A 21,973-nucleotide genomic window follows, 5' to 3' on the forward strand; every position below is an offset into this window, starting at 1 on the left:
CTCCTTTAATATTTGTTAGTAAATGGCTCAAAATCCATAGAGTGATTCAAGACACTGGTCCAAAGCCGGTCATCATGAAGGTTTTCCTCACTCAGTCACTCAGTTTCTCTACATTCTCTACCACAGGCACCAAATACATCACCATGACTGTGATATTTACTACAACTACAAAGCAACTGTTTTGCTCTCTAAAATCTATGACAGATCTACTGAATATGTATGTTAACAGAAACATACTTCCAACTATTGAACAGAACATATTTTGCTTTGCTGGTTGTTCTCTTGTCTAATTGGTCCTTCATCCTGTGGGTAGTCCACCAGCTCAGCCTTCACAATCCTCTGAGCAGTTTCAAGACATCAGAACAGGGGAGACACGGACATAAGCAACAGGACAAGGACCAAGGCATGGGAGAGGATGATGAGTGGATGAAGAGTGGAGAAGCCAAGCAGGGTGAGGGCAATGAATAGGAAAGGATGAGGAGAAGGTCATGGAGTGAGAGAAATCATAAGAAATGTAAGAAACAGAGAAAAGTGAAGCATGACATCAGTGTGTGCAGATGAATAGCACAGTCAAGCCAACAATATGGGCAGTGAAAAGTCCATCTTTAAGACAGAATAACTGACGTCAAATCGAACAAAAATCTCACAAAACAAAGTAAATTAGGGCTCTAACTAACAATTATTTTCGTCTACACAGTTGATTGTTTCAATCAATCATTTAATCATTAAAATGATTTTCACCTCGTAGATCATTCTGAAGTTATACTTTACAAGTTTTGACCCTGTAGTGTCTGTAGTGGAACATTCTACTGGGGCAGCTGTTAAATTTTAGGAATGCATAAGATTGGGCCTGAGTGGGAATTCAAGTCTTTATTAGCCTCCATTTGAACTTAATGGTGCTGGAATCTTTGCCGCAGAACCACCAAAGAACAGACCACATGGCTGAATAGCAGGCCCTGGTTGGCTGTCTGATTAACGAGCTGCCGAAGCTCGGCGTCGGAGTCAGTGAGTGATCCGTGGCCTCGCTATCTGATCCGACAGACAGAGGACCATGACGGAGAGGGCTGCCAGGCAGATACAATACTGTCAGGGGTTGTGACCCTCGTGTTCAACCCTCTAAAGCTGACAGCTGATAATGAGGCTTCGCTGGCCCCACGGCAAGACCCAGAGCCATGACCTGCTCAGAGCCTCATCTCTGTATCCATGACACAAACTCCATGTGTCACTCCTTCACATCTCCAACATTAGTAAACATTACTGTTAAGAATGAGTTTTGGTCTGCAGCTGTTTTAATAATGTCAAAAAGTTGTGGAATGCTCCAAAAACACCTGTTTGGAACGTTCCACAGGTAAACAGCTTCACTGGTGACAGGTGATAGTGTCATGATTAGGTATGAAAGGGGCATCCTGGAAAGGCTCAGTCGTTCAGCGAGGATGGAGCCAGGTTCACCACTTTGTGAACACATGATTGTATAATGGACGTTACTACAGGGGGTCAGGAACACTTTGTAAAACCTTCGTGAACACACATTTACAAATGATTGCATTCTGTTTTTCACGTTTTACACAGTCCCAACTTTTTTGGAATTGGGGTTGTTAGATTTTAAAAAGCTCTTAACGCTGTCAAGTTGTGTTTGTTTCTGCCATCTATCTGTAGTCTTAATCCATTAAGAGCCAACTGGATCCAGCTGCTCACACTGCTTGATTAACCTGGATTAAAACACTCTGCTTTATTGACAGAGTTATCAGCGGAGGGCAGGAAGATGACACCAGATGGACGGCTCCATTAGTCGATGGTCAATTTCAGTTAGTCAGCAGCAGTGTTGGTGATGGGAGAGGGGCTTGAGAATTTGACCAGTCCTTCCCTTACATGCTCTCCCTTCTCTGAGGGTCCTGACCTCTCTGTAGCCCCCAGGCTCATCAACCACTACCCAGCCAGTGTGGCTCCAACCGGTCATATCAGGCCCAGGATTAATGCCTGTGGGGGAGGGGACCTTGTAAATCCTACAGCTGCCACCACTGGGCACCTTGGTCTGGCTGGCAAGCAGAGAGGCTGTTTTGGCCCAAAACAGTGGGAGATAAACCAAATAAATCAGCCAGCCAGTCCTAACCTCTTCACCCCTACAACTGCCTACCTTTAACCTCTGACTTCACGCACTAATGTGGTCAATGTGGGTCTATTTACAGATGGGCAGTGTCAGTGGCAGGTAGACCATCGCAGGAGGTAGACGTAACAAACTCGTGTTTATGCAACAAAAGGTCCTTTACAGTGTGTGGTGACCTCTGCTGAACTAACACCCTCACTCTGACCTCCCTTAAGTTCAGGCGTAGCATTACACATACTGCTAGCAGAGAGGAGCCCATAAATATGACCAGCTACTTTCACTTTTTTACAGAGCAATTATAAATTCAAGAACAGTGTGATCTCTCAACAGTGGCTGGTACACTGCAGTTACGAGCAAAAGTCATTTAAAAATATGGCTTGTATAGAAATATTTGTGAAATTTCAGAGAGGGCTTGATGCCATTATGGCTCACCTGGGACTGCTCTATTTCCGCTTTGTTTAGCTTTACACCAAGAACCTCTGCAGCCACTCTCTGGAAACAAAGGTACACCTGGAGGAAGTGGTAACAAGAAAGATAAGACAGCGTAAGTCTTTTAAAAGTCACTCAGTGCTCCACATTTTTACCGTGACTTAAAGAATCAGCTGATACTCACAGAGTCCCCCGTCTTGGCCGATACAAACTGACTGATGAGGCCATTCTCTTGGCAGAATCGCTGGTGTTTGTCAGCCTTCACTGTCCTCATGTGCTCCAGGTCGACTGTGGACGAAACACAGCATGACATGAGAAAACTTACAAGAGATAGATAGATTTATACGCTGGTTATGCAGCACTCATGCAGGGTTAACTGTCACGTATCTGAACATAAACAGAAAAGATAACTGTTTACACTTGAGTTAAGATGGAGGGGGGTCTGCCTAGTGTACAGGCATAGTGCACATAAAGGCACGTGAAAACAAAGCATCATTCAATTGTTATGTTGCTTTCAAACCCAGCTGCAGTCTACCGATTGTTGTATTTTCTAATTTATGAAGGGAGGCATTTCGGGGAGTATAAGAGTGGAAATGATCAATTCAGTAGCCCCGAGCCTCCATTCCTAGCTGGTATTAAAGCTTGATGTGACACATTCCTCAGTGTAAGCCTAGTACAGTTGAACCCTGAAGCCATGAACCTCTATTTGACCCGAAACAGACAAACCAGCCCAGCTGTGGAGAAATGCTTAAGAAACAATGCGTGGATGACCGAAGTCTTGAGGCGACACTCACAGTGAGAGTGTAGATGGAGAAAACAGTTTGACTTATGAGTGTGCCGGCCTTTAAGGTGGGCACACAGGCCCAAGAACTGGGACTGTCACCTTCATGCTGATTTACTGTGAGCACACAATGACAGCGCCTTCCTTTTTAGCTATTGTGATGTGCATCTGACTCCTGTGCAGTGATACCAGGCGCTTTGCTTCTCTCCTTCCTCTATATGGGGTCATGCTGGGGTCGATGAGGAAGGTCACCCGGGGGTCTTGCTGCTGAAAGCAATAGCTTTGCTCTTTATTTCTGGCTTTGTGCAGAAAGGCGGCAACGCCCGGTATCTGGTGCGTACATGTCTATGGTAGCTGGAGGAGGTCGGGCTACTGTACGGTGTTGCATTTCTCTCGTCCCCCCGAGTTTTGCTCTTTGTGTGAGGTTTCATTGAAGTTGTCAAGGATTTACCCTGTTCTCATGCCCCTTAGTGTGTGTGTGTGTGTGTGTGTGTGTGTGTGTGTGTGTGTGTGTGTGTGTGTGTGTGTGTGTGTGAGAGAGAGAGAGAGAGAGAGAGAGAGAAAGGGAGGGAGGGAGATGAAGATAGAAGCAGGGAAAGAGAGAGACAGATACATAGAGAGTAAGAAATGTAAACACTGCAATAATCCCGTATTATTAAATCTCGGTAAGTCATATGACCCAAAAATGTTAAAGGAAAAAAAATTGGACAGAATCATTTTAGACAAAAACGAATATTACCATCATCATAAGTGACATATAAACACAAACCTTTCTGGGCAAGGGCAGACACTTTTACAGCTACTCAGTGTCCAGGGCAGACTGTCATGTCTGCGCCTGTGCATAAACATAGCTGTCTCATAGGCGTCAGCGGGTTATTAATTTCAGTCATTAACAGCAGAGGTACCCAGCATGCTACTTGAAGTAAACACTGCTAATCCTTTGGATCCTGCACACTTGGGAAAGGTTATCAATCATGTGTCACAGTCAGATTAGCCAACATTAACATAGTGGCTCAGGAGCTGAGGAAGGCACGTTACTGTAAGTGAAAAAGGTGTACGAGCGAGTGACTTCTCTGAATTTTGCCTGTGGGTATGTGCTCTATATCAAGGGGAGGGGCTTTTATAACTAGGCCACAGAGAAAATAAAAAAAACAACAATAAAGCTAGAAGAGGCAAAACTTCTGAGGAAAATTAAAGTGTGCTCACTTTCACTGGAAATTGATGGTGCAAACCCTGTGAACGCATTAACAGTCTTCATCTTAACTGTTTGTATACAAGATGTCTGGATGCTGCAGTTTATGCTCAAACACTTAAAGCAGTGGAAGGGTCAGTTCAAGTTAAAGCACCGACACAATGTGAGGTGTCTCTTGAAGTGCAATCACCAAAGGCATATGAAATTTTACGTTCAACTTTACGTACTGCAGTGAGTGAGTATTGAAGTGCCAATGACGCAATGTAAATCATTTTCAGACGTTATGTCAGCAGTTAAAATATCAATTGAAGTATTTGAGCTCTCAGTTGAAGAGTAAAAATTAAAAAAATAATTGACTTGTCAGTTTAAATTTCCATTTTCTTCTAATCACACAAGGTTAAAGTGCTAAAAAAAATCAACCACAATTCAATGACTTTTGATTTAATTGGTCAAACTTTAAGATCATAGGATACGATCAAAAGCCTCAGAGCATCAAAGAAATGGAGCTTGTGAGATTCCTGCCAACATCTATTCTAATGGATAACTACACCGATATGCATAATCATTCATGATTTGTGAACAAGTCCGTTGCTCCCTGTAGTCACAAAATAATACTTCAGGTGGGCCCACGTTCTCACACAAAAGAATTTTGCAGCATGTGGCATCTGTCTGTGTAGAGCGAACACAAGACTAATCCCACAGTTTTAGTGTTTTGCTTCATTTTTCTCCCTAATGTACCCATTTCTACTTATCAGGTCAAAACAATCTTCCTCTGATGATCTGGTTTCCCTCTGTTTCTGTCAAACTGTACATCAGCTTAACAACCCCGAGGAAGTGACTGCAAACACGAAATAAACTGTTTAGGCCTCCGAGTGCATAGAGATAGTGGAGGGGATCATCACTCGTCAAGAGCGATGGCCCTCCCTCGCTCTGGTCACCATCAGTGTTTATTTAAAAGGTCTGCCTGTCATTGTGGTGAATTACTAGACAACTGTTATAGATTAATATCTGGCGAATAAATTAGGCTTTTACCGTAAATAACTGGTTTGTTATTGCGGTGACCTATTACATAAATGGGAACACAACCAAATGAGAAGAAAATATGGACGTTCTCCACAAGTTAGTGTCTGTGGGGATGTCAGCTTCGCTTCTTCATGGAAAGAATCCTCTCACTGGCAGACCTGATCATCCTGAAACCAGACAGACTTGGAGGGGTTTTTTATGTCACTAAAACACTTTAAATTAGTAAGGAGGTTGGATTTTGGTTGGATGGAGCTGCCTAGTGCATGCTTTTAAACCGATACCCTTGCTACATCACCTTCTCCGAGACGAAGACAACCAAATGCCGATTGCTGAAATGAGATACGAGGAAAACAATTAAAAATAAGTAAGTAAATGAGTACTGCAGTTGCTGTGGATGCAAATATCTTATCATGGTTTTGAGAAACCTGGATTTACTAGTTGGAGTACTCTGATAGAAACCAGGATCCTGTGGCATGTAAACACCTCATCCAGGTTTCTGAACATTCTCTGTTGGTGGACAAATGAGTGACTGAGATACTGAGCAATCAGGACACACCTGCAAACACATGATCAGAAACCTGGATACAGTTTAGCCAGGTTTCTCGTGTTCCATGTGAATGTCATATCAAAAATGTTTCCATCACCAAATAACTTCCCTGGTGTGGGAATAATAAAGTTTTGTCTCATCGTATAAGATCAAAACCAGAATAAGACTCAAGGAAGCACTAACATGTTCTTCCTCTTAAAGATGAAAACACACTTTTTGCTTAGCTCAGCAGTGGTGGTTGGTATGACAGCCTCACTTGGTCTGTATAACTAGCTGCTAATGGTGGCTAATGTAAGCTAACGTTAGCAAGCTTGAGCTAGGTATTGCTTTGTAACGAACATTACTGAGTCAATTTGCTGACTTTATTATTCTTTTGCTCCACAATTGTTTCTTGCATTTTTATTTAAATAGGGACAATATGCAAAAACAAACATATAAAACTAGGGAAATGTCACTTAAATTCACTTTCACTGTTTTTCACCTGTTTCATAACTTTTGCTTAAGAAACTACCACTGTGGCCATAAGTGACAATTACTGGATAATGCTAAACCATAGTGTTGGCCACCATAAGAAACTGGTTTTATTGACGAATACAAGTTTTCATTTCAAGATTTGTGTTATTTCTTCTTTTATAAAGTCACACTCTCACTTTGAAGGGGAGAATTCACACCAAAAGCAAAAACTTGCTGGCAACGAACCTTGAATTTCCAGACACGCTGTATTGTTATTCTCATTGACACAGTAACAGGCCAAATGTGGAGCACGTGAAAATTCAAGGGTGAATTTTTCCTTGAGAGTTCACCAACACATGTTGCCAAGGCAAAACAATAAGCTCATAGCTGCACATTGGCTCACCAGCCTGAAATCCTACACTGCACTGTATGATCCTCAGTGGGCTTTTAAAAACTGTGCTGTGATAACAGAGACACCTACTTACTGTTCTACCGAGTCGGCTGCTGGGGACCAATTGGAACAGTTTACCCAGCGAGCAACAGCCAGAGAATAAGCTTGACATAACACAGTTAATTGCCGGCAGCCTTGTTTTAAACTAAACAGCAGTTGGTGCAGTGGGGAGTGTGAGGGCTGAGGGTGGAATGTGTGAATTGTGTGTGTGTCTATGTGTCTGTGTGTGGTAGTAATGGTGGGGCGTGTGTGTGTTGTGAGACTTGGGGCTCTGAGGGGTCATATCACATTAAGTGAAAGTTACAAGGCTGAGCCTAATCAACCCCAGGGGAGAACCTATCACTTCCAACATTACCTCACACTGTGCCTTTAAGACCCTGTTAAGAGGGTTTGCCTCAGTTTCCCCTCAATGACGACCATGAGCCAATTCAGACTGTATAGTGAGGGCAAGGATCATCAAACCAAGTCCAACTCCTAATGAAATGACTTATAACTGTCTGAGCAAATTGTTCACCAGGCTCCACTAAGTTTGAAAACATCCCAGAACTTTTCTGTAGTTCTGACATTCAATGGGGTTTTGTGAGTCTCTACCGCTGCTCTCAGTTCTGAAGCAGAAAAGGTATCCTGGTTAATCACAACAGCCTTTTGCATGAATTCATCAGCACAATGTCCTCACATGTTGGACTCCCTCCCTCCCTGTTGGATTTATTATAGTTCATTGACATTTCTTACCAAACTAAAACCATTCACTCATAATTGTGTAATGCATTTGGTCGTGTGCATGTGTGTATCCGTCCACAGCTACTTTCAGATAGCAATGGACCCATCAGCCTAATATTTTCAGAGCACATTTGTGACTGTATGGTCAAGGACCTGTCAAAGTTGCTGTGATTCCCAATTTTTGAAAAACCAATTTTATTAACTGCTCCGTTTTACACAACCATTGACTGCTGACTCTTCACTCCTCTTAACCGGCAGGTAGGGGCCACAAGAGATGAACATCTGCTTCAGTTATTCAGCTATTTTACTCTAAATGGGACCATAAGTTACAAAATGTACATCATGCTGTATTGAGGAGGACTTGAAACTAGCGACTGAGACCATAAACACGTTAGAAAACTGAGAGTTATGGTCATTTTACATAATTACTTTTTGAAGCCAGTGGTGTTGCCCCCTGTTGGTCTTTAGAAAGAATGCAGCTTTAAGGCACTTCCGCATGGCTTCTTTCCTTAAAGCCCTTTTATGTCAGTTTGCAGTGCTCCTTCTTAATTTTACTTTTAAGGCACACCACGCTTGCGTTGCCCCTGTGGCATTAATATGTATCCATGCGTAGACTAACAGAGCACACGATACCACTAGTGGTCACAAACTCCACAGGGCGGATTAGGTCGAAGTCACCCAGATTACAGTGACGAATTCAGTCAAAAACACTGCGTAACATATTTTTTAGTGTGGTAAGTCGATTGTCTTACAAAACCATGTCACAGACCCCACCACCAACCTGAACTATAAAAAAAAAAAGTAAGCCGAGGGACACTTGGTCACATTATCTAGTTAATGTTTGAACTGCAGGAGTCTGAAAAAGCAGCAGGTTAGATTAATTGCAAGTGACATTTTATTTACCCTTAAATTTTCTGGTACAAGATACAGGGAAACCTTTACTAGCCTAAAAAACCAGCAAAAGTATAATGAATCATTCTATGTGATGTCTGATTAAATTAGGCATTGATTTAACTTTCACAGCACAAGTGCCTAGTAAAACAAAATGACTAGAATTTATGTGAGGCATTTAAATGATTGGGTCTAACTGGTTTACGTGACTTGGAGAGAGCTCATAAAAACTCAGCATTTTGAAATATGAAGGACGTGACAAGTCTCTATTCAAATAGTCTGTATTAAAATATGGACAACGTAATGTAGATGCAAACAATAACTACTTCCCCCCCCTTCAGAGAAGTACTGGATGTTTCCCACTTTCATTTCTGTTTTCTGAAATACAGTATCACACAGAAGTGTCACTGAAAATGTTGTGTTTTCTTTACTCTTAGGCACTATGCAGCCATTCAGAAGTCAAGTAACCATGCAAATGGCACTCTTGCACATTTCGTTAGACCTTAACAGTGTAGGTATTGTTTACAGGAGGCGATGTTTATTTTCTGAGGACTGGATCATCTAGATTTAGTGCAAAAGTACCTGAAACTGAAAATTATTTTAATATTGCGTTTAGCTTTAATAGACCCGTACAATTGAGGAAATTATAATTCCTGCATCACTACACTTGCATAGTATTTCAGCACTACGTAGCCAGTTCTGTACAGCTATTTATGACTTTGCATAACTGGATGTGTGAGAGCTCACCTTGTTGTGGAATAATTAGAAATAATTATCAGTATATTAAAGCTTGAGGGTAAGTTAATAATATTATCATGACTTTTCTGAGTTAGTACAGACAGATGAAGCGCTGTTAGTAGCCCGGTGTTGTCGAGGTGAGCGGGGCCCGTGCAGGCGTCCTCGGGGGGATCCTGACAGAGACAGAGCGCTCTTTGTGCTGCGGCGCCCCTGCCCCGGTGGCCTGAAGCGGGCCAGGACCGTCAGGGGACTCGCTTTCCACTAGGTCAGAAGTGTTCTGTCGACAGCTCATTGATCACAGCTCATCTTGTCATTTGATCGTTCTTCATGAAACGACGTGCAGACACACGCGCGTGCAAACACGTGCTCATGCACACACATGCATTCACACTTAAAAACATAATCAGATACTCCACGGCGGCTAGTAAAACAATGTGGTCTTCCTCTCCGGTCAGGGAATGTGAAGCAGAGTGTCTAGCAGTAGCTCTACAGGCAGGGAGAGAGCTGGAGTGCCGGCTGTCACTGCCACAGTAAAACATGGGGCCGAGGGCCTTGCAGGCTGGGTTAACGGGCTCCCAGGACTCGTGAAAAGTGAACAAAAGGCCCAGTTCTGAGCCGACCGCACAAGACGCTGCCCGGGGTTTCACTGGCCATGTCCTCCAAGCTCTCCTGTCGCTGTTAAACTAAGTGGTCTTTTATGGGCGAGCAGTAATACATGCCTCTGTGAGCCGGCAGGGTAACTATGAGCTATAATAATTATACGAAGCACAGGGGAGCTTTCGTAATTGTACGCATCGCATCACTATAAGTCTATCTATAATTATAAAGTCTTCCTATGAGCAATGATGCGTTCGACTGGCCTACATATTCAACTTCAAGCCACAGCAGTGAACTGTGGGATGGAAAGTGTGTTCTCCTCATGACTGCCTGAGCAAACACCGAAGCAGGAACACGGTGCGAAGACAGTGATGTAATATTTCACACCACAAAAAGTAGATTTAGCAAAAAAGGGAAAATCTATGTTGATATTTCACATATATTTATAATATATGCCTGTGGATCCAGATCAATCAGTTATTTACCCAACCCTGTGTCAGCAAGGCCCCTTTCCAGGAATTCCTCCATATCAATGTTGTGGAGCAGCGGAGAAATAAAGTACAGCCTGAGCGTGATGAGGGTTCCAGGCTGCACTCAGGTCAGGTGGCTAAGCTGTGCTGTGCAACTCAAATGGCCCATGACTTACCACACAAGAAGGTATGTGAAGACTGATCATCTACTGCATGTGCAACAATATTTGCTTTATGGATGGCTAAAATGAATGAGGACTTTCCATGTTTCGACAGGCATGAGAGTCAAGAGAGATGAGAGTGGGGACCAGAGCTGGGTCAAACAGTTGTTGCAATTAAATATTAGCATTTAGTCCATTTAGCAAGGAGCACCAGGTTTGCACTCGTTGCATTGCTCTGTGTGGGAAAGACCACCAATCAGCCACCTGAGTAGGCTTAAACAAACCTTAGAAAGTACTTCTTAATCACACGTCTCAGTGTCTGCAGCTGTGATTTTACACCGACTTATCAGCCGCAGTGTAATACAGCTGTAATTCTTCATTCATCCCTCTGTATCCTTGTTGTAACCTGAATCTCTATTTCCCATCTTTTCCAGACGTACAGAAAGACAGCAGGCTACAGTCAGTGCGGTTACTGAGACAATTTGATACACATGTCTGTTCTGACCCTTTACCTTCAATAAAATGTGAAGAGAAACAGGAAACACTGGATTTGCTGTAAACTGTAAACATTCCAGATCTTAACCCAACCATACACCATGCCTTACTATGTCTATATACTGTATATATAATGTTTTACAGTGTCGAATCTGTGGTTGCGCTACCCACAGTGCAAAACAGACACTGCTGACGTGTTCATCCCTTCTATCTGGGGAGGGGTGAGGGTGCCGGGGTAAGAGTACTGGGCTTTTGTCCCACCACATGTCTATTGTGGCTAAACCTTTCCCTTGGGGGCAATTAGGACCTTTTAGTTTGTTGTAAGAGGACCTAAGTACGAGTGGGTTGAGCCAGGAAAAACATTTTTGAGCTAAACCAAAAACAGAAGCGCATTGAGCTCCGCTGCGCTCCTGGACTTCTGAGCATCTCTCTATTAAGAAATGTGCAGGCCTGCACTGAACAGACAGGAACTGTGGCAGCTTTACAGGGGCAGGGAGGTGACGGGGGTGAAAGAGCTGGGGAGGGGGAAGGCTTCAACTCCACCTGAGACCTTGCCAACAGGCCAAACAACTCAAGACCAACAATGTTGGTGGCAAGGACATGCTTCACAAGAATCAAGAGTTAGGAGAGATCCATGTTTCGTTTTAATTTTCACATGGCTGAATGGAAAACTGGGGAGAGAGAAGTGCGACGGGTAACGGTATGCGGTGAGATCTGCCGTAGCGTGCAGAAAGCAAACACATGCATGTTGTTTAACACAACAGTGACACGGAGCCAATGAAAAGACATTATTGTAAGTAAAAGCAGCTTTAGCAGAAGTGTTAGTCTACACATGTGAGAGATAAGCGTTAGGAGTAGGTCTAAGTGTGTGATTGAAAGAGTTAATGTTTGCACAGGGATGAAAATGAATGTGCAAGTGTGCTTGAGAGATGACTTAGATAGGACTTAGAGAAGAAAGGAAGAGGGAAAAGAAACAGAGCAGAGGAGATAGACAGGTAAGATGTAATTGAGTGCACAGATTGTCTTCATGCGGGGACTTTATCTCCCTGCAGAAGGGAACGTTTCCCATGGCAGGCCTGAGTGGATCGGCAGTGAACACTGGTAGAACCTCAGAGCAAAAAGCCATGAATGATGAGGAGGGGTTAAGAGAACTGAACCCATTTAAGTCACCCAAATAAGGGCTGTACAAGCTCATGATGGATGCTCTCGAGTTCCTGAGGGAGAGAGTGCTAGCAATGGGAAGGGTGATGGGTGGGGAGCAAGCAGGGGTCCTGTGATCCCCACTTAATAAAAACAAATTGGTTTGATAAACGACACAAGCTTAATGTCCGCAGAGAAATATGTGTTCTAATCTCGCACAGTAACGTAAGACATTTTAATATGATGATGGCCTCGTTCAATGATTATATGTGTACATTACAACACATAAAAACATTCACAATATGGATTAGGACTGCGAACAGTGCACCATATTTTTTTTATCTTCAAACAATCTCTGATCTAAAAGGCAAACAGTCGCGAACAGGCCAAAAGCAGCTGCTGTTAAGCAAAGAGCAACAGAATTTATCCTTGGGAGACCTTTCAAAACACGCTGCACTTATTAGTCTACTAAAAATGAAACACTTGAGTGGTGAAGGAGATGACTGCACAACAAGCCAACATTTTTCTTGAGAGGTTCCTGTGTACCATACGGTGTTACACTGGGCTGCGCTGTAATAAACAGTTATGGTATGTTTAGACAGACCAAGAGCTTAGCATTCTTCCATTACCCGTGTGTTCCCAGAAACTCAAGTGTGTCGCTTTACCTAAGTGCACGCTTCTCTGTGTGTGCGTGGCCGTGCAGTTGCATAAATAATTGTGTGTCCTCAATAAAACATTTCATTGGCTTCCTCTCTGAATTGTTACAAGTGGTGCCATTATTTAACACAAGTCTCTGGGCAGCATGTTGAGGGCATGGGGGTGCAGCATGCCGGTGCTTAACAAGCACACTTAACCCCAGCCGGCCATGCTAAGCCAGAAGAAAGGAAAGGTTGTTCCCCAGCAGGGACATGGCACAGGAGGGCAGTCAGGCCAGGGTAAAGAGAGGAGGGGACAGCATCATTAATGAACCAGTCTGGTCCATAGGCTCAATTACCATGCACCGGGTAAAGAAGACAGTGTTCAAATTAAACTAGAAGGCAGGCACAGGAAATTTAAGCTCAATGTATACGGTAGCACGTGTCCTGTTAATAAGGCAAAGAGAGTCGCGTTTAAGAAGCCTCTGCGTTGACCTGATATTAAAATACAAGAATACTGTCTTTTAGTAGATGTAAAAAAAATCTTTCAGCTGCAAATATTAAAGTCTTTATGCTCTAGCCAGAAACCAGAGTCAGAACCACTACGCACACGACATCTCCAGCCTGTGTTCACCTTAAGTTTATCGAAGTGGAAACACTCAAAAAATCAGAGTGATGAAACACCACAGTCTCCCCCAAGACAAGTCCTCACAGAGACATAAATCTGTGGTGTTTTTCTAAGCTCCTTGTTATGTCTGTACTTCTATTTCGGTTGTCACAAACATGTTGCCTCACTCAGTCCAACATCATGGGAACCATTTAAAAGAAATCTAACCCCCCCTCCCTAAAGAATGCTGCATATTCATATGTTCGGCTTATTGTTAACGCGTGCCAACCGTTCAAGTTGGAGACAAAGCAAAAATGCTACAATACAAAAAGTGAAATCTAAGTAAGATATCTTAAATCAAGGCAACACGTGCTTTTGTTTGTCTGACAAGATAAATGTTGTTACCAGGCAGTTTTTATGGTCATGCTTTTCACTTGTTTCAAGCCTTGTCCCTGATTATCTTAATAAAATATAAATACTTACTAGGATTTTATTACTGGTTCTGAGCACTTCATGCCTGAAACTAGAATTTCCACAATTATAAAGTTGTTTGATCAACACTGACAAGCACAAAACTGCTTTTGGCAAAGTCAGACTTTCTGTGTATCCAGACGTGTACTTATTTTTAGTCTGGCTGCACTACTTTTAAGATAACTGTGCGGTCTTTGAGGCTAGATATTTTTAGTTGTTTAAAAAGCTTGGTAAGTGAAATTTTCCTGTTTTCGAGTGAGTACAGACAGATTTTGAGTTTTGAAAACGGTTAGCTCCTCAGAGGGAAAAAAAACAGACAAAAAAGTTAAACAAAAATGTACGTGTGGACATTTCCAGCTAGATAGCTAAACTCTCTTCAAGTGCCCTGAAAAAGTCCATGGGAGGGTTCAGGGATTCATAAAGTCTCACAAGGTAATTGATTGCTCCTTGCGGGGCAATCTGTGTGGGATTTTGTTTTTCTTTTTTTCAGGCTACAGGAACAGAAAAAACACACATGGGCCATTCCAGCAATAGAGCCATTAGGGGGGGAATGACTGTGTGAGTGTGGGGGTGAGGAGCGTGACAGCGAGATGAACACGACTTAAATATTACTGTACACACACTCACCCACACACCCAAAACCTAGCCTAAATACAGAGGCGCCCACCGTTAAAGCCGAGGCATTAGGAGATGCAACGGATGCAAAGACAAGCGAATCTGCTCTAGACAGGCGAATTAAGCCGTGACCTGTGGTCCCTGTTGAGTAACATTAGCGAAAGCTTCCTGTGTGCAGGCACCACTCTGTTGACTGTTCATCATCGGCTGGGAAGGTGGACAGTCGCCATTACACACACACACACTGACGCCCCACTTTACAATAACACGGCGGCAGCCATGACTCCACATCTGTCAAGGGGCTGTTTAAAAAGAGTCATCATTATTACTCTTTATTTTGGAGATGGGTGGATGGGTGCAGGCTGATAGGAGGAGGGTCGTCTGGTTAACATCGAGTTCCTCTACTTAACCAACGACTTGGGACAGGAGCGCAGGCCCGGGGGGGAGGGGGGCGGGGGCAGGCAGGTTCTGGCTGGGAGGGGGGCACAGATAAGCGGTGCCCTCGGTCCGTTGGATCTTAAATCATCGTCATTCACTCCCCAGAGTTCACAAACATCAGCATTCCCATCGCTCCAAAACCTCACTCTCTTATCAACTGGCTTATCACACCGATCAATTATCTGGCGCTCTAACAAACACGTCTGCTGCCATCAAACACTCACTCCTCCACGCACAAACACAGACACGCAAACTGAAAAATGCCTTAGGGTGAAATGAATAAAGAAAAACTCAGTCCAATAAATATAAGATGACCTAATTTCATTTGCAGCTACTTACAACTGATTCCAAAAAAATAACACGCAGTGTACAACGAATAAAACAGAACGCTTGATCATTTGCTAATCCTTTCTGACATAAACTCAACTGAAAACAGCACAAAGACAATGTATTGATAATATATGTCTGACCTCACCATCTTCATTGATTTCTGTACATATCTGCTTATTCTGGCATTGATTTGACATTTCAAACAAGTTGGGTCAGGAGCAACAAAAGACTTGGAAAGATGTGGAATGTTCCAAAAACACCTGTTTGGAACATTCCACAGGTAAACAGGTTCTTTGGTAACAGGTGATAGTATCATGATTGGGTATGAAAGGGGCATCCTGGAAAGGCTCAGTCATTCACAAGTGAGGATGGAGCGAGGTTCAGCACTTTGTGAACACATGATTGTGTAAAGGGTTTTACTAAAAGGACTCAGGAACACTTCGTGAAACTGTTGTTCATTTGCATTTGCAAATGATTCTGTTTTTATTTACGTTTTACAGTGTCACAACTTTTTTGGAACTGGGTTTGTAGTACAAATGAAAATAAAGAAATTTCCAAACTTGATATACTGCACAGCTAGGTTTTTTCAAAGTACTGTAATGCTTCTTCCCTGCTGAAGGACAAGGAGCTCGTGAGTGTTTGTGTGTTTCTGTGTGTGTAATTCTCACTTTTGTTTCCAATCAAGGAGACAACAGGCTGGATATCAGATTCCTCGTTGGCCTTCTTCACCATGCTGAACCAATCCTCCAGATTCTCAAAGCTCTGGTAGTTGGTGATGTCGTAAACCAGGAGAACCCCCTGCATGGGAAAAACAAAGGGAACAACACAGACCTCAGACTTTATTTTAGCAGCTCACCTCTGCACTCTCTCACTGGGAGATACTGGATTTGAGTCCATGGTTTAATTTATTCGCCTCATAGTCATTCTTATTAACATTAGTAATATTGAGGGAGCAAGGGAACAGTAGGTGGCACTGCTCCTCTTCTTAGCGTGGGGGACAGATTCACATAGAGGGGGACACACTCACTCGCACATAATCTGAGGTAGGTTCAGTACTATTATGATAGAACGTGTGAATTCATACTGGTCCTCTTTTAAAATGAGGTTTGTACATTAAGCAGAAGAATTGTGGTGAGGTTATCCACTATCTGAGCTAATGAACGAAAGCTATTTACCTTTAGACATTTTCCTCCTTCCTATGTAATCCTCAACACTGTAATGCACAGCAGAAACACTCATGCAACAACACCAGAGCCATGTTTGATCAAACACTCAGGCCAGAGGGGCTGTTTACACGAACACATGAATTAATCGAAGAGTAAACACAGATATAAGAGCTGTGGCATAATTAAAGACAAATAATGGCATAGCTGGACTATCGATATCACTGCTTAAACGTTCGCTGGAAATTAACGTGAGCCAAGGTAAATACTCTACTTTTACTGCATGATGCAACACGACTGAAGGGGTGTCTGTTGCTTTTTGTTCGGCAGACACGCACTGTCACAACACGCAAGGGCAGTGACGACAGCTTAGGCCTCTGACAATTACAGTGAGCCTCTCCGAACAGCCATGATTGATTACAGGACGCACAGCGCCGAACAATAGGTGTGAAAGTTCCATACGGCGCTGACTCCCTAAGCAAAGTGTCGTAATGTGTATGACATTTCGCTTGTGAGGAAGAGAGACAGTAAAGGAAGTGCTGCAGACATGGATAATGTACAAACTATTAGGATACTGTTTAGAGTCGGCACAGAAAACACCTAAAAAACATGTCGCTCTCAGTGTTTTTAAAGGCAGGTAGATTCACGGAATGGAAAAGAAACTAATGTTTGTCTGGCTTCTATAGACAAACACGACAAAAGTGTGCTTGCATATACTATAGCTGCTATATGGTGACATGTTTCCTGTCTGTGGCTGAATGTTAGAGCTTGAGCTGCCGTACAGGTCAGACGAACCACTGTCTTTAAGTAGGCCTCTTCAAACGAGAGACATTCTGGAGGTGACAGGTAGCGCTCGTCTACAGCAGCACACGGCTGCATGTGGACGCTGCTGCTGCTGGCGCACGTACAAACTGGTACGCGCTGACACAAATTACAGTGTTTGCAGAGAGCTCAGCTGTCGTTTTAATGAACACATTGTTGAATTTTCCACAGGATAAGCTCTAAATGAGAGTAAACAGGCCAATTAGTAGCTTTAGCTGTTTCCCTACACTCCTTCATGTACGATTACTATCAAACACTGGGAATTACTTTTAATAATTTCAGTTTAAATTTCTTTAAATTCCACTTAAACTAGAATAAAGTTCCATCTCAGAATGTAGTTTCCCATATTTTCACTGCTCACTGTATTAATCTGCAGTGTGCTCAACAACAAACTGTATTCAAAAAGCACAGATATGCTGATTTTTAAAATTCTTTTGACCTGCTATGCTTGCTGTGAATCCAAATGACAGTTTATTATGATTTGGCTCCAGGGGGAGGGAGTGGCGGGCTCTGAATGAAGCTGCCGAGGCTGTAATAATAAGCTTGAACAGAGTCACCAATACAAGATTGTTAGGGATTTGGAAACTAATTCTTCCTGTGCTTCATATTTCTTTTTTACAACAGCAGTTGGTTTGTACACACACACATTTCCGATCCTTCCTGAGGCTACTGGAGTCAACGACAGTATGTCTTTTTGCTTCATGTTGGATGAACTAAAGACTGTAGCACAAACTAGAGATGCATATATGATTGTTAGACAGAATAAAAAGTAGCAGCAGAGGATTTTGTGTGTGTGTGTGTGTGTGTGTGTGTGTGTGTGTGTGTGTGTGTGTGTGTGTGTGTGTGTGTGTGTGTGTGTGTGTGTGTGTGTGTGTGTGTGTGTGTGTGTGTGTGTGTGTGTGTGTGTGTGTGTGTGTGTGTGTGTGTGTGTTGCCTTACATGAGCTCCATATACATATTTGTCCAGCATTTTGCCTCCTATCGTTTGACCTCCAATGTCCCACACCTGCAGGGTCACGTTCAGATTGCCTGCAGTGGAGAAAAGAGACAATTACCTCAAGTATCAAAAAAGACTAACATTTAAAAGACAGAAATTGTGTACAAATCAGCTCTTTAAAGGGGGCATAGATGTTTCAGAGTTTATATTCCCACTTTCTTTTCTTTCAAATGTTTCTGTCTGCTAACAACTAAATAAAAAAAGCAACAAAAAAAGAAAATTGTGGGTTTCCACTCCAGATGTTTTTGTTCTTTTTAATCATTAACTTGTTTGTTTGAACAAAAAGCTCATAATCCTGAGGAAATAACGAGTCAGCTGAAACTGGAGCCTGTATTTTGGGTGAGCAATTTCTATAATAAAAGCCAAGGTTGTTGATGTACATAATGGAAACAATAAATCAGTGATTAATCTTTCATGCTATGCGCTCTCGCCTGGCAGGTCACCCACACCTCACATCCAAGAATATCCAGCCCAGAGTTTGAGGGGGATGAATAGGTACGCTTACCCTCTAATTTAAACATTCTCTATACCCCAGCAGTGAAAAAATGACTTCTTATTAGCCTGGGAAGAGCTGTTTGCATTGTGCCATATCCTGCCAAGTTAGAAAAGTGAGGAGAATTATGTGCTGTGAAGGAAAATAGCAATAATTAAACACAAAATAAGAGGAAAAGTCCTTCTGCCTGTGGAGAGAAAAAGGAGGAGTGAATGAGAGCGAGGGAGGGAGGGAGGCAGGGAGAGAAAGACGGGCACAAAAACCAAATCCAAATGAATATTTTCTTCCTCTGGAAAATGAAAGGGGTGGTTGAAAAAAAAAAAAGTCAAGAAAGGAGGAGGAGGGAGGACCAGACAGCGAGGAGTTTATGTTGGTGTGATGAGGGCCCTGCGCTGGGCTGGAGCGGCGATGGGGAGCAGAGCGTACACTGTGGACACGGCTGGACGACTCAACCCCTTCATAAGTCCCCTTTTTAAAGCAGGGGAAGGAAACGCTGAGGTTCACAGTCACTACATCTAGACTATACAGTGTCAATGTAAAGCTACATTGAGGAGTGCAATGAATAACGGTTCTTTGGTGTTATAAAGAGCCATCCCCACCCATCCACCATGCCCGGACACGAGCTTTATTTATGTTTCAAAGATTCACGCTGACTCAACAGTGCTGACATTTTTCTGCTTGTGCTGTGCAAGAAGTAGAAACTGTGACTGTGAGCTCGACGGGCAAACCTTAAAGCTGATAACAAGGTCAGAAAAAAAGGCGCTTTGATAAGATAACTGTAACTGTCCTCTCAGCATGACGTGAAGTGGACGCAGACAAATCCACTTCCGAAAGTTAGAGCTTGACAGACTTTATCAAGTAAACGTCCCCTCTAGTCAATCCCCTTCAGCGCCTGTACCTCATTGGTTTGGCAGAGACATCTGGAAGAGGTATTGTTATAAAAAGCACACACAGAGGAGGCTGTTGTGTGCCAGCCGGCCTCGCCTCACCTCTCTCTGCGTTGGAAAATGTACATTAAGTTTGACAAGCTGGGCCTTCATGGTGAGAGGGGCCAACGCTGGCTAAAGGCTACTCTCCCCCCTGCTGCAAAAGACCCTTACAGCCCCATAGAGACCCGGAGAGACACACAACCTCTGCAATACAAGGCAGAGTGGGGGTCCTAACGAAGTTTGGGACCACCCAGCTTGCAAGCCACCCTCCTCTTCATCAGCTCATCAACACCCAATTCCCCAGAAAATGGGCCATTTAACAACTTCAGTGTCGGACCAGTGTTGTTGCTGCCCCAGCGATACCGACATATACATGCTATATTTAAACAAAGGTTGCAGTTTGACACTGTGACTGTCTCAGGAAAGAAACTTACTGGAAAGAGAAGTCAAACGATTAACAGCATTTGTCCGAGTTTGTATTAAGGACCTGAGCCCAGCCTGTGCTTATGGTTGGCTCTTTTCATCCCGACTCCACCACAGCATTTTTGGGGGTTTAGTTCTCCTAAGTCTCATAAGCTGAAACTGACACAAAATCAAAATAGAATCCTCCAGCCAACTCACAAATCAACGTAACTTTTACTTTTAGCACTTAATTTGCCCTCGCTTAATGTTGTTTTATTAGTAATGAAAGAATGGAGGCACTTTGCAGATTTCTGGAGCTTAGGCCTTGGCAGAGTTTTAGAAATGCCATTTAAAATGCTGAAAATCCCCATTTCACATGGTAGGAAGTAAAAATGGAGTGCTTTCGTCTAAATATAGCATTAGTCAATAAACATTTATTTTACAGATCTAAGGGGGATACAGAGTGTGGCTTTATGTCTGTGGGTTCAACATAAACAAATAAGAACATGAATGTTTTATGTGGTGGAGGACAAAGATCAGTTGAACTCGGGGATCAGCGATATGGATATAAAATGTTAATGTATTTACTCTGTACTGTGCCCACAGAATTATGAGCGAGGCTCGCCCGTTTGGACATAAGCTGTCCATTGGCCTTGTGGAGTCCGAAAAAAAAAGTGTGCTGTTTGCTCTGGAGAGAAGAGCTTTCAGAGTGAATAAGCCTGAGAAGTGGCAGACACTCCACAATGAGGAGCTACCAGAAAAGACACATTCAGCTCCTGAGTTAACCTGGAGGACAAACTCTGCCTGGAAAAGGTAGGACAAGAAAATATGAACGCTACCAGAAAATCTGAGCAATAAAAATATGACAGAAAGTAATGCTGGAATAACAGGCCTCTTTGTCAGACTTTGAATTCATATTCTGGATGTTTAACACTGATAATGTTAAGTGCACACAAACATCCAAAACCTTAAGGTCAATATTAGAGCATTACAAACAACCACGAACAGTTAAGCCACTATGTCAAAGTACAATCTTGCCAAATACATATCTCCAGTATTTTACTGAATTAACAAGTCTGCATTCTGCCACCACCCGCTTGTGCAACACGCGTCTGTGCTGACTTTCCGAACAAGTGAGCCCTCCCAAAAGATTATAAAGGTGTCTCACCTGGAAGGCTTATTCTCTTCAGAAAGAAATCCAGGCCTATGGTTTGTTTGTACTGCTTCCCGAAGGCCTCCTGTGCAAACCTGGTGGCGAGTGATGTCTGAAACAGAGAGACAAAAGGGAAAGATGAGGAGAGTGAGTGCCAGAACACCTCTGCAGCGATCTACAGGACTGAAGGTGTGTCAGTTAAAGCAGTTAAGTGTTTTTAGAAGAAAATGCTTTCGCGATTAAAGAGAAACGTTGATTCAGTGCATAGTTTTTGCCTAATAAGGAGTATTCACACATATGCATAATCTAAAATAATCTAAATCACAGCATGGTTCAGGGCAAAATGCAAGATGCTGCAAAACTCCTTCAAAGAAGAAATACACTTTATTAACTTCCTAATAAAGAAATATTTTGGTGGTGAGCAAAAATAGAAAAACTCTGATTTCATTCACACTCAACAAATTCAAAAAATAAATAAATAATCAGACGGTATAATTTGTCATATCCCAACACTTCTGATTCCTTTCCACATGCATTGGTGATGCAACTTTGAAGTATGTTTAATTCAATCAGTACAAATCCATTTTAAGCGCCTTCAGAACCTTCATGATTGACTGGACGGCACGCTGAAGTAATTGTCTGCGTCCTCTGCTGTCTCACTGCTCAGCCACGGTTCTGACAGTAAAAATCAACATGAATTACAAAAACAGGTGGCGGAGTATGTGTC

General features: G+C 42.8%; 1 protein-coding gene across 2 annotated transcripts in view; it reads right to left on the reverse strand.

Moving 5' to 3' along the window:
• Positions 1-21,973, reverse strand: part of rab28 (RAB28, member RAS oncogene family) — a 29,846-nt gene that overhangs the window by 2,281 nt on the left and 5,592 nt on the right. Inside the window, exons 2-7 of one of the 2 annotated variants that reach the window (XM_070963001.1) lie at positions 21,262-21,358; positions 18,213-18,301; positions 15,957-16,086; positions 2,718-2,821; positions 2,537-2,614; positions 238-339 (exon numbers count right to left, since the gene is read on the reverse strand). In XM_070963001.1, the coding sequence (XP_070819102.1) occupies positions 244-339; positions 2,537-2,614; positions 2,718-2,821; positions 15,957-16,086; positions 18,213-18,301; positions 21,262-21,358 (594 nt within the window). In that variant the 3' untranslated portion in view covers positions 238-243. The remainder of the gene's footprint in view (positions 1-237; positions 340-2,536; positions 2,615-2,717; positions 2,822-15,956; positions 16,087-18,212; positions 18,302-21,261; positions 21,359-21,973) is intronic. The other variant, XM_070963002.1, reaches the window with a different exon arrangement.

The sequence above is a fragment of the Chaetodon trifascialis genome, chromosome 5 (genome assembly GCF_039877785.1).
Source record: "Chaetodon trifascialis isolate fChaTrf1 chromosome 5, fChaTrf1.hap1, whole genome shotgun sequence".
Taxonomy (NCBI): Eukaryota; Metazoa; Chordata; class Actinopteri; order Chaetodontiformes; family Chaetodontidae; genus Chaetodon; species Chaetodon trifascialis.